This window comes from Penaeus chinensis, chromosome 34, assembly GCF_019202785.1.
Source record: "Penaeus chinensis breed Huanghai No. 1 chromosome 34, ASM1920278v2, whole genome shotgun sequence".
NCBI classification, from domain to species: domain Eukaryota; kingdom Metazoa; phylum Arthropoda; class Malacostraca; order Decapoda; family Penaeidae; genus Penaeus; species Penaeus chinensis.
This window is the reverse complement of record NC_061852.1, coordinates 21,554,053-21,566,552: the sequence shown is the minus strand read 5'-3', so window position 1 is coordinate 21,566,552 and position 12,500 is coordinate 21,554,053. Positions and strand designations below refer to the sequence as shown.

Below are 12,500 nucleotides of genomic sequence, written 5' to 3'. Positions count from 1 at the left end.
TAAAAGAGATAAAAAGATGAATGATTGTGGGAAGGGAATAACGGATAGATAGTAGAGTAGTTAAAAAATAGAGATAGAGAATAAGCAGACTAGAAATGAGAATGAATAGGAAAATAACGAGGGACAAGAGAAGGGGAAAACAATAGTAAGACTCAGGAAAGCATAGAGGCTAGGTGAAAAAATACAAAAAAAAAAAAAAAAAAAGAGACGGAAAAAGAGAGATAAGTGAAGAAGGAGGAGGAGGAGGAAGAGGAGAAGGAGACGAGTACCTAGCCAGTCAGTCTGACCGCCCTCTTAAGAAGTTAGTTACGCGTGCATCAGCTCTGTAATGATTAGTGACGGCTATTCCCCGCCACAGCCTTATCAAATTCACTCCCCTGTCTTCTTTCTTCTTCCTTTGACCTTCTCCTTCTTCTCTTCTCTCCTTCTTTTGTCTTTCTCCTTCTTCTCTTCTCTTCTTCTTCTGTCTTTCTCCTTCTTTTTCTTTTTCCTCTTCTTTTCCTTCCTTTTCATTTTTCCCTTCATTTATGCTTCTCCTTTATCCTTCTTTTTTCTGGATCTTTTAAATATTTTACTACGTTCAGATTATGTTGGTTGCGTTCAAGTCTATAAGTGGAAGGAACTGGTACTTAAATCATGCATATGTATATATTTTAATTAATCATGAAATTGAAGAAAATAAGCGTTGTTAAATCCATTGTCTTTGATATATTTTGACATTCTTCTCTCAAATGCCCAGCGAGGTATTTCAAGTTAATGTTAAATTATGTACTTCAGTGCCATCGTCTTTTAAACAGTTCTGAAGATTAAGGCGTTTTTAAAACCAGTACACGTGGTTTTAGATTACGTTTGAGATTAAGGATGGAAAAAACATAGCAGCCTGACAATTTAAAAATGTTAAGCTGCCTGTTCACGTTTGTTAACAGAGGAAATAAAAAAAGAAAAGAAAAGGAATCTTCTTAAAATATATTCAATAAAATATGAGGTATATCGTTTTACTTTTTTTCAGAAAAAAGTTTAATTGGTATTGGCTTTAATCTCACTGCATCGGGTTAAATTAATCAACTTGTGGTTTATTGCCAAGAACAGCTGTATTTTTTTCGCTATACAGCTGATAATCGCTTATTTCTATGAATGAAATTTAAAAGTGTACCGTTAACTTTCTGTGTTTTTTGGAAATCAGACACACACACACAAACCCATTATTTCCTACACAAACACACAAACTTACAAATACGCACTGAAACAGCCATAGCTTACAAACAGAGTCTACAGCTATTTCTTCCCAACGCTAATCATAACACGAGAAAATTCTACGCAAACCACCTACTGCCGCGTTGAAATACATACTATTATAAATAACATTAGAGCAAAAACTCCCAGAATTTTAGATAATTTACGATACGCAACGATGACGTCACGCTTCGGAAAACTCCCATGGGTCGGTATCGATGCGTAAAAAAAAAGAGAACAGAAAAGAAAAAAAAGAAAAAGGGAAGGTTAACGATGTAATCCTGATTTCGATTTGTGACTAAGGGCAGGGGGAGGGGGGGGGGCGTGGACAAGTAGATGGATAGGGTGGTTAATAAGTTATGATAGACTAGACCTAACAATAATAATGATGATAATAGGAATAGTAATAATAATAGTAATAATAATATAAACAATAATGACAATAGTAATAATAATAGTAGTTCTAACAACAATAAACAGTATTTTAGTAATAATCAACATCATTTAATTCCGTATGAAGCTTCGATATACGGGTAGTGAACATACTATGGGCTGAGGGACGGGGGGAGGAGGGGTGTGAAGAGCTGGGGGAACGGCGGGTGTGGGGGGGAGGGGGGGAAGGGGTTGAAAGGGAATTATATCAACTCAATCGGATCGATCGCACCAACAATCAGAGGCGAGACGGCAATCAATCGTGAGCAGTGTAAGAGTCGATATTCTAGTGATTCGCTTGTTGGTCAATCCGTGTGCTATCCCCGACGAGCTAATGTGGATGTGTATGGTTAGTGTTTTTTTTGGTTTATTTATGTATGTGTGTGCGGTTATCATGTTCGCAGTGTTGTGTGTTAATATATAGTTACGGACGAGGAAGAACTAGTTGTGCAGATAAAAAACATGATAAGGAGTTGATCAAGAAGTTTAAATGACCAGCCAAAATTTTGAACTACCATTACCGATGATGTCATTCTTAAGACATTACCGGACCAAGAGGTTTTAATCGATGTGCTGACATCCTACACGGTAAAACTTGGTGGCTCCTCGCTGGTTTAATAACTGCAAAAAAGGAAACAGCACAGACGAAAAAATGTGAAGTTAAGAGAAGAAGCAGTCGCGCAGACGAGCGCCCAGAAATGAGTCATGTGAAATATCTCCTCTCTCGCCATCTTCCTCGCTGTCTCGTACACGTCTCAGAGTACTTCGTCGTCGTTCTGAGCTTCGGACATTTTCTTAGGCTGTAACTTTATTTCTTATCTCGCCACTTTTGATTTTAATTCTCTTCCTCCGACATGAATTAACAACGCGGGTTAGTTTGGCTCGAGTTCCTGAAGTTCATTTCCTCCGGGTAGGAAATGTCTTTTGCTGACGAGTTGAACGTCTCCATGCTATTTTTTTTCTTTCAACAGTCATCAACTTGTTTTGCTGTTGATTGGGTCTTAGACGATAAAACTACACAAATTATATTTAGGTTATGAATTGTAAATCATTTATTCACGTATCAATTCAATCGAGTAACAAAAAAAATCTCAATTTCAAAACGTTTTTCAAGTCTATTTTACTTTCGAAGACCAATCTCAAAGGTGGCTGTTGTCTGGTAAGAAATATCTCTCAAAGCTATTTCCTTTTCGTATACAAAGGGCCTGCGCGGAGTTTCGTGGGTTCGTAGACAGCAGACTCGCCTCGTCCTCTGGAATTTATCATTACCGTATACCGTATTTACTACGAGTTAATGAAACGGGCCATTGCTCTTTCGCCGTTGTCGAGCCTGGTTTCAGCTTCGGCTGTTGATGAAGGGCTTGTTTTTAGGTTTGATTCATTAATGTAACCGACAGAAAAGACGCTATGGAAACAGATTTGTAAAATAGAAAGAATGATATAACGCCCGATGAACACTGAACTTTGGGTGGCAAGAGTCGGGGCAATTTCATTCACCTCCCCCCCCTCTTTCCCTGTCCCCCCCTGCCCCTCTCAACCTACCCGGTCCCTCCCTACCCTCCCCTTCGCCGCTTCCCTCCCCTTCTCCAAGCGATGTGGACAGGGTGGTCGCTCGCTGATTGGTCGCCGCGCTCCGCCCCCAGTGTAGTTCGGAGCGGTTCGGCTCGGTTGCCTTGCGTGGCGATTTAACTTTTTGGTTATTTTTCATCGCTCTTCCAATGCATTCTTTCATTCATGGAGTATTTCAGTATCAAACCTTTTTATAGAACCTAATCGATGAGAGAAAAATAGAATGGGAAGTAGATCGGCAATAGAATAATTCGAGAGAACCCTCCCTCCCGAGCGGAACAGAACGTTGGCAACCGGACCGAGGAGGAGCGCGTTCCTCCCCCGAGCGAGTCCCGGCCGCACTTCTCGAGGGTGAGCCGAGGTCGAAACAGGTAAGCATTGCTGCGCTGCGACGGATCTTCCTCGAAACCTCCTTTACCCCCCCCATTATTCCCTCCATTTTCTTACCGTCATTTTATTTTATCTAGTTACACTCCCATTTTTGTTTAGATTCCCCTTGCTCCTTCATTTATCTTTTTTTTTAAAGAGAAACTAGCTTCACTCGCCGCCCCCCCATCTTCCTCCCCCTCATAAAGGAGATTATTCTCTTGTGTTGCGTTGAAATTCCGGCTTTATAAATCGCCAAGAGGAACAAGAACAGCGAAGTGGTTCGTCGGCTTTTGCAACGAGAGCACAGTACCGCCCCGGACTGTGTCGTGTACGTGTGCTTGTGCCTGTGTCCTTTCTTTGTGTTTGTGTATGGCTATGAAGGGTGAATACATATTCCTTATAAAATGTTTAGAGAAAAGTGTAAATGTGGGGAGCCTTTCCCAACAAGGGCGAGGTTAGCGAACGGGAGGAGGAAGAGGAGCTAGACAAAGGAAAAGCTCAACCAAAGTTTTTGTGGGAAATGTGCTAAAAGTGCCGCTCAGTATGAATCGATTTTCTTTCAAAAGTATTGCGTTTTCCATCTTTGTTTTTTGGTTAAATACACATCATCCTTCCCTTGAACGCGAATCGTTGTGCAGATTGCAAATCTGTCAAATCTTAAGAAGCCGAGAAACTGCTTGCCGGCGAGTTCATTAACCAGTGGCAATCGTGTATAGCCGGGCAGGTGTGCGATTAAATTGCAATTAATCGTCTTTGGAAAATGAAGCCGGCAGTGTCTTTGACTCTCGAGTGTTTCCAAGATTCGGAATATTGAATTGATATCGGTCAGAACATTCAAAAGTGTTGTGCTACGAATATTCAAGTGAAGTAGTGACCAGTATTTTAGTTCGGCGAATGTGTGAAGACAATGCAACAGAAACGGTCTCCCTCCTGTATTAATCTTAATGGAGTAACCGCCGGCTCGAGCGACAAGTGCATCCGGATTAAGCACAGACCTTATGGAATAGTGAACAACCCTCCTTGAGTTTGCCTAATGCGAGTGACCATTATAAAGAGGAAGAGAAAATAAGAAAAATGGAAAGAAAATGGATCGTCCACGCTACGTGAGGCAGTGCGCGAGGAAGAGGCCTTGTGGAGGGGGTCAAGACACTCCTGTGGGCTAAGGAGCCTCGTTGGGCCTAGGAAGGAGGAGGAGGAGGAGGATGGCGGCGGAGGTTGTGGTCGTTGTCCTTGTCTGTGAAGAGGGGGAGGGAGGTAGGATAGTAAGAGGGGGTGGAAGGGGGGGTAGGAAGGGAATAGTGGGGAGGGCGGTAGGATGGCAGAGGGGGGGGGGAGGGTGAAGGGGAGGGATGGATGGCCGCGTTTGGGTCGGTGCTGCCATCTGTCGCCGCTAGATGGCGTTGCTGTAGGATTTTTTCCTGTAGAATTTTGAGGGATTTTAACTTTAGCGAATACTCATTTCATGCATCTTCTGTAAATTTGTTTTTTTCCTTACGCTTTGGTTGCTTTCCTAATATAAATAGGGACTTTTGACCTCGGGGATGAATTCGATTATTCGTGTGCTCTAGACTTGCTTAGAATTTGGCAGGTCATCCTGAGTTGGGCGAGCGGGCGAGCGGGCGAGCGGGGCCATGTGGGTGGTGGTGGTGCTGCTGGCCCGCTACATCCATCCACTAGCTACCCAACCTATCTGACGCCTCCCTCCCTCCCTTCCTTTACCCCTCCCTCTACCCCTCCCTATCCCCGCTGTCCACCCTCCCTGCCTCCCGTCCCATTCTCCCCCCTCCCCCCCGTCCCATTCTCCCCCCTCCCCCCCGTCCCATTCTCCCCCCTCCCCCCCGTCCCATTCTCCCCCTCCTCACGTCCCAACCCCCCCTTTCCACTTCCCTCTAAGTTACCCCTCCCCCACTCCCTCCTGAAGCCGCCGCCGCCTCCTCCACCGCCTGTTGCTCCTCGTCTCCCGGGTTTTCTTGTTTCTATACAGACCTTTTGTTTCTTAGTGTTTTGGCGTCTTGTGCGATTTCTGTTGCGATGGATTTATGTAGTTCTGTAAGTAGGGATACTTGAGTTCGACCACGTTCTCTTTTGTACTGTTACTAAGATTATTTTTTTTTCTTTGATCCACATCTTCCCGCCTAGCATTGTTGTTGCCTTTCTCTTGATAATTCGTTCTTTCTTCACTTGGTATTTTTTTTTTCGTTTTACTCCCCTCTTTCTCTCAAGTTCTTTCATTTACTTCGTTAGACCGTCCCATTTAGCTGTTAAACGGCGTGTCCTCTTGTGCTATCTCCCCCTCCCCTTGCCTCCTTCATTCTCCATCTCGTTCTCTTCCTCGTGTCATCCCACTCTTCTCGAGGTCTCATCTTTTTTTTTCTTTTGCTTCCATCAACGGTTTCCCCCCTTTCTTTATTTGTTTGTTGGTTTGCCTTCTCTTGATTTGATGTTTTTTTTTTAAATATAATTACTGCGCGTGCCAGGTTTATCTTGGTGTAGAAACAGGCAGAGTGACCTTATCATATCATCTCATATCTTTCAGGCGTGATGAGGAATCTCTGACGACGGCAAGGAAGTGAGGGAGAGCGTGAGGAGGAGAGAGAAGAGAGAAGTGCACCGAGGAAGAGCGAGAAGCAGCCCCGCATACAAGAGCGAGAGGGAGGAGGACGCCTAGCAGTTGCGGTCAGGGAGGAGCGGCTGCGGCTGCGGGAAGACAAGGCAGCGAAGAGGAAGGAGGCGGCAACGGCGGTGTGTGTGAGTGCGTGCGTGCGTGCGTGAAAGTGAGCGCGCGCGCGTCGGCCTGCCACACCAAGTCGTCTTCATTTTTTCGACGTCCTGCTCTGTCATGAGTCCTGCCCGGTAACGACGTAGCACATGAGTGACGTTGACCAAAGCCTGCGTCAGCTCCTGGCTTCCTACGACTCTGCAGCGGCCAGACCCAAGCAGCCTCAGAACCAAAGGTAAGACAGACTGATAAGACACTACAGAGAATGAGAATAAGAATGAGTGAAAATGAGAAATGTGCGATTGATTATGCGTCTTTTGTGCGAATGTGTTAGGGTAGAGGATAGGTGTACGTATGAATTATAGAATGGAATGAGGTGTAGGGGACGGTTTGTCCCGTGTGCGTGCACAGTTAGGATGGGAAATGGAGTAAGGGATGGGGAGGCTGTGTAGATATAATGTAGGAAAACTTACTTTAGCGGAATCCATATTTTTATTTTTCTAGACTACAAAAAACTAGTTCAATTTAAGCGGTGCTTACCGTGAGAAACAAACGCTATTCCTCATTTAGGTAGACAAAAGGCAGAGATGTCGAGCAAGTGTTTCAAGTGAGCGAGCGCGAGTGTATAAGAGCGCATGGGGGCATTCGCCAGGCAAGCAAGAAATAGTGCGGGCGCCGATCTTGCAGGCGAAGGACAAGGCACGTACTGTTGTCCTCCCGGAAGTTACACGAATCTACATAGATGTTGCAAGGCAGGCTTAAAGAAAGAAGGGACACGTTATATATAAAGGGAGGGATGGAGGTTCAGGGATATATTTAGGTGTGTGTGTGTGTGTGTGTGTGTGTGTGTGTGTGTGTGTGTGTGTGTGTGTGTGTGTGTGTGTGTGTGTGTGTGTGTGTGTGTGTGTGTGTGTGTGTGTGTGTGTGTGTGTGTGTGTGTGTGTGTGTGTGTGTGTGTGTGTGTGTACACGGTATGTACTGATGTTTGATATGGATTGTTTTTTCCGCAAATTAGGGTATATTCATGCAAAGACCAGTTCACAAGAGTATCCAGAAAAATTGTGCCATGAACATTTACTTTAAGCTCTTGGCCTTGAATTTGTTTTACTCATTCTAAATATCTAGGAAATGTATTAATAATGTCTTTTTATTATTAATTTTAAGATGTGGGGAATTATTTTCGTAAAACAAGGCTTTCTTCTATTAAGGAAAACCAAGCCAAGATGTATTTTAAGGTCCTTCTTATGATTATTAAGATGTGGGTAATTATCTGCCTTTTGTACAATGGCGGTCATCTCTGGCGATTCCCGGGAAGCGAGCTACATAATGTGCAGTATCCTGGGTTGTAGAGGATGCACTGGTCGCGTACCGTCATTATGCTGTTGAAACAATCAAGCCACTTCAGTAAGCCCACATGACTGAGGGGGTGGGGCCAGGGGGGCAGGAGGGTAGTGTGGCCAAAGGGTTGGACTCGGGCGGGTGGTTGGGGTGGGAAGGGGAGGGGACGGGAGGGGAGAGGGTGAGGGTGAGGGTTAAAGGCGAGCAGGAGATGGAGGACGGGGTGCAAGGGGATGGGGGGGGGGGGGGAGTCAAGAATTGGACTGTTGCAGTGTGAGTAAAGGAGGCATTGTAACCCATCTCCCTCCCTTCCTCCCTCTTCCGTACCCCCACGGTTCCCCTCACCCCATCCTCCTCTCCTCTCTCTCTCCCTCTCCACTGTCCTCCCTTTCCTTTCTCCCTTTTCCCTCCACCCACTACTACCAACCCCTCTTCTCCTTAAACCCTCCTGATCCTTTCCTCCCCTCGTTCTCCCCTCCTCCCCCGCCCCTTCCCCTCGCGTCCCCTCGCCAGGCTAGGGCGTGGGTTGTCCGCCCTGCTCATCCCAGTCACCTCTCAGAGTACACAGAATTTCGTCATTTTCTATGACGATCGTACAATCAGTACTATTACTACTAGTACTTTTTTTTTTGTTTACGGTTACTCTTTATCAACGTGAACAAGTTTACTGTTGCCCACGCCTGTTTGTAAGAATGACCTAATTTGAGTGGATGTGAAAATAACGTTATATATATGTATAATGGCTGCCGCTGGTGCCCTGTTTTATTACAATACATTAAATAATATAAAAATGATTTTTCCACTGCCACGCGACTGATGCCAACCCAGAATATATGCAAGTTCAGTATTAATGGCTTGTTTTGTGTACATTTTTTTGTTTAATGTCTGGGCTCGTATCAGCTGTGTGCCATAGACTAGACCTCACTTAGTGCCTACTTCATAGTGCTAGACTTTTTTTTGTTAATAATCTAGTCTTGCTCTGCAGGCACGAAGACATTTTTGTCTTGTTATGCCGGTTGCTCTGTCATTTTCTCCACATAAAAGCTTTAGTCCAGAGCTGCTCTTAGCCAAAACCTTTTTAAAACATAATAAAGGTTTTAGGTGATGTACTCCATAATCTATTTTTACTTTTATATAAAAAATCTAAAGCTGATGCCTATTAGGTGTTAGATGTTTACTCTTTAATGCTAATATGTGCACCTTTCATTTTTGCAGTTGGCTCTAACAGCCATCTAACGAAGTTCTCTAGAACCCAGAATTTTATATATTGAATAGGTAAATGAGAATTTTGTGTTTTGCATGTTATAACTAGGTCTCTCCTTGGGCCTCTCTCCCCCACTGTCTTTCTAATAATTCATTTAAATCTTGCATGCCACTCTCTTCCTTCGTCTGTCAAAGAATTCAGGTTAATGGTTTATTAATACATTTCTTTAATTAAACTTTCTTTTGCCGCTACTAAGTCAACTAGTTAATAACAGACTAGTTTCTTTTTCTTACTAACGCTAAATGTGTAGTTGAATCTGTTCAGGGCTGTAATATTTGGTTGAGAAACTGACATAGTATGGATGAGAAAGATTGACATAATGACATACAGATGACGGAGGAACATGCGATCGAACCAGTAATTGAGTTCTCCCTTTGCAGAGAAAGAGGGATGGTAATGCCTGGCCAGGGTGGAAGATCCTTTGACATTATCCGACAGATTGTCGGAAATGTGGTCAATATCTTCAATAAGCGGGCCTCGCCCTGCACAGCGCCATGCGACGGCATGGTGCTTAAGATGCACTACCAGTGGACCTTCTGGGTCTTGCTTGGCGGCTTCTCAGCCATTTGGTATTCATGGTACCACAGGGACGTCATTACCTGTGCGTCTCACTTCAATGCTGAGACGCAGGTGAGGTTGGATTACATCAACATTTGCCTTTCGTACCCGTTCGTGCAGGGCGCGGGCGAGGACCTGGACGAAGGGGAGGGCGGGCAGCGCCGCTACCTCCTCTTCTACCGCTGGATCCACTGGGCTCTGCTCCTGCTGGCTGGCATCTACTACATTCCCCGTAAGATATCCAAGACGTCAGAAAATACCAAAGTCAAGAAGCTGATCGAAGATCTGGCTGTCAATGCCCACCGCTATGACGGCTTGGAGAGGGAGCTCGTTGACCGCACTGCCCGGTACATTGCATTTAATCTTAAGACCCACAATGGGCTCTATTACAAATATCTGACCTGCAACCTGGTCGCGCTTCTCGTCGACATCTTCTGCTTCCAATTCCTGGACTTCATGTTCCAAGGACGATTCTTGCGCTACGGCTTCCAGGCCTACCCGTTCAACCGCGACCCCCAGCATTTCTCAGACTACATGTCCGAGATGTTCCCTCCCTTTGCCGACTGCGAGCTGCACAACGAGGTCCAACTGACCAACAAACGGATCGAGCGGCTGGGTTGCCACCTCACCGTCATGGAGCTGTACGAGAAGGTGTTCCTGGCGTTGTGGCTTTGGCTCATCGTCCTCACCTCCATCACCGTGGGCTACATTATCTTCCTGTCCCTCATGTGGGTCCCATGGGCGCGCCTGTTCATGCTGCGCATCGCGAAGCCCCTCAGTGCCAAGGACACCATCCGCAACACCATCTGCAACATAGTGAGCAGCTGCAAGATTGGTGACGTGTACCTGCTGTACCGCCTGAAGCAACATTTTAGCCACGCTCGCTACTACGAGCTGTTGACCCGCCTGTCTGACCCCGACTTCCTGCGCACAATGCTTGACTCGGTGTCCATCGACCACCACGGCAAGGGCGGCGGCGGCGGCGGCCCAGACCTCCGGCAGCGCCCGAACAAGAACCAGAAACCCGCAGGCAAGTTCCACGATGCCCTCTTTCGCACTCCCGGGGAAGGGGGCTTTCTTCCCAACTCCAGTATCTTAGTTGAATAACGTTAGCCATGACTACTTGCCAGGAAGGAATGTCATTTCCAAAAAAAATATATACACAAAGAATAACTAAGTGAGGGAACGAAACTCGACAGCCAGAAGCTACTATTCAAAAAAGTAATCAGGACGGTACTTGTCAAATGGATAGTACAAAAAGGACCTTTAAAGTCGCTGTCTTTCTCTGGCATTTGTAGACGGTAATGGTCGGGCGTTTACCAAGTGGTGGGAAGATAGTGCTGTTAATATTATATATTTTTTAGTGTGGATGCGGTGTGGTGCGTTTGATGTTGAATTATTTTAGTATTTTGTTATATGACTGCATTTTATAGTTACCATAGCTATTGTACTTAAGGTTATTTTTATATAAAATGTAAGATGACGTGACATTGCCAATTAATGCATTTATTGTCTTCTGCTTTTTGTTTTGGCATTTATAAATCTGGTCTCTTGCATTTAAAAGCATTTTAAGGACAAGATAACTAAACCATATTGACTTTACCATTCCACGGTTTATTTAGGGGATTGGGAAGTCGGGAGGGCACAGGGGAAGGGGAGGGGGGAGGGAGGGAGGGGAGAGTAGGGGGCGACGAACGCAGTAGGACGCAGCTACAGTTGTGACACGATTCTGCTTCACTTTTGTTTTTTATCATTTCTTATTAATAAAAATCGAACGATTCCTGTCTTTTCATTTTCCTCCTTCCTTCTTTCCTACGCATGGGCTCAGCTTTTGACAAAGTGGTAATTTGAAGAGGCATGGTTGTGGGCACAGGCTGGTTTATGGCACAACGCTGGACAGTGAGAGAATAACCCGCTTTGTTTTGATAAGCTTTGTTTCAGGTGCTTCCTTCCGTCTTGGCAACTTCAGACGCCTAATGTGGTTAAATTGATTTTTCAGGACCTGAAAGATGGCTATCATAGGCCACGGGGGCACAGACATTGTCCGCCAGTTGGTGGGCAATGTAGTGAACATCTTCAAGAAGAAGCGTGCGCCGTGCACCTCCCCTTGCGACGGTCTAATCCTCAAGATGCACTACCAGTGGACCTTCTGGCTCTTACTAGCCGGCTTCTCTGCCGTGTGGTACTCCTGGTACCACCGCGACGTTATCACGTGCGTCTCGCATTTCAACGCCGAGACGCAGGTCCGTTTAGATTACATAAACATCTGCCTCTCGTACCCCTACGTAGAGGAAGGTTCCTCGGAGAAGAGGTTCCTTCTCTTCTACAGGTGGATCCACTGGACTCTCCTGGTGCTAGCTGGCATTTACTACATCCCCCGTAAAATCTCCAAGAATTCTGAGAACCCGAAGGTCAAGAAGCTGATCGAGGACTTGGCGGTGAACTCTCACCGCTATGACCAGGTCGAGCGAGAGCTGGTGGACCGCGCCGCCCGCTACATCGCCTACAATCTTAAGACACACAACGGGCTCTATTACAAGTTCGTCACTTGCAATTTGGTCGCCCTGGTGGTGGACATTATCAGCTTCCAGTTCCTCGACTTCGTGTTCCAGGGGCGCTTCATGCACTACGGCTGGATGGCCTACCCCTACAGCCGCGACCCCGTCAATTTCTCCGACTACATGTCCCGGACGTTCCCTCCCTTCGCCAAGTGTGAGCTGGGCGTGGCGAACAAGCTGGTCAACAAACGGACGGAGAAATTCGGTTGCCATCTGACGGTGATGGAGCTCTACGAGAAGGTGTTCCTCGGCGTGTGGGTGTGGCTCATCCTGCTGACGACTATCACGTGCGCTTATCTCATCTTCCTGGGCTTCATGTGGCTTCCGTACTTCCGCCTGATGATGCTCAAAGTGGCCAAGCCCCTCAATGCCAAAGACACTGTGAGTAACACCATAGTCTCCGTTGTGAACTGCTGCAAGATCGGCGACGTCTACCTGCTGTATAGACTGAAGCAGCACT

At 45.9% G+C, this 12,500-nt stretch overlaps 1 protein-coding gene across 10 annotated transcripts in view; it reads left to right on the top strand.

Moving 5' to 3' along the window:
* Window positions 1-12,500, top strand: part of LOC125043891 (innexin inx2-like) — a 53,825-nt gene that overhangs the window by 40,045 nt on the left and 1,280 nt on the right. For 2 of the 10 annotated variants that reach the window (XM_047640250.1, XM_047640249.1), the window contains 2 exons: window positions 6,140-6,557; window positions 9,305-11,261. In XM_047640250.1, coding sequence (XP_047496206.1) covers window positions 6,472-6,557; window positions 9,305-10,589 — 1,371 coding nt within the window. In that variant the 5' untranslated portion in view covers window positions 6,140-6,471 and the 3' untranslated portion in view covers window positions 10,590-11,261. Of the gene's footprint in view, window positions 1-3,448; window positions 3,606-3,721; window positions 3,932-5,627; window positions 5,653-6,139; window positions 6,558-8,875; window positions 8,936-9,304; window positions 11,262-11,481 lie in introns of those variants that run through there. The other 8 variants (XM_047640253.1, XM_047640254.1, XM_047640256.1 and 5 more) reach the window with 8 other exon arrangements.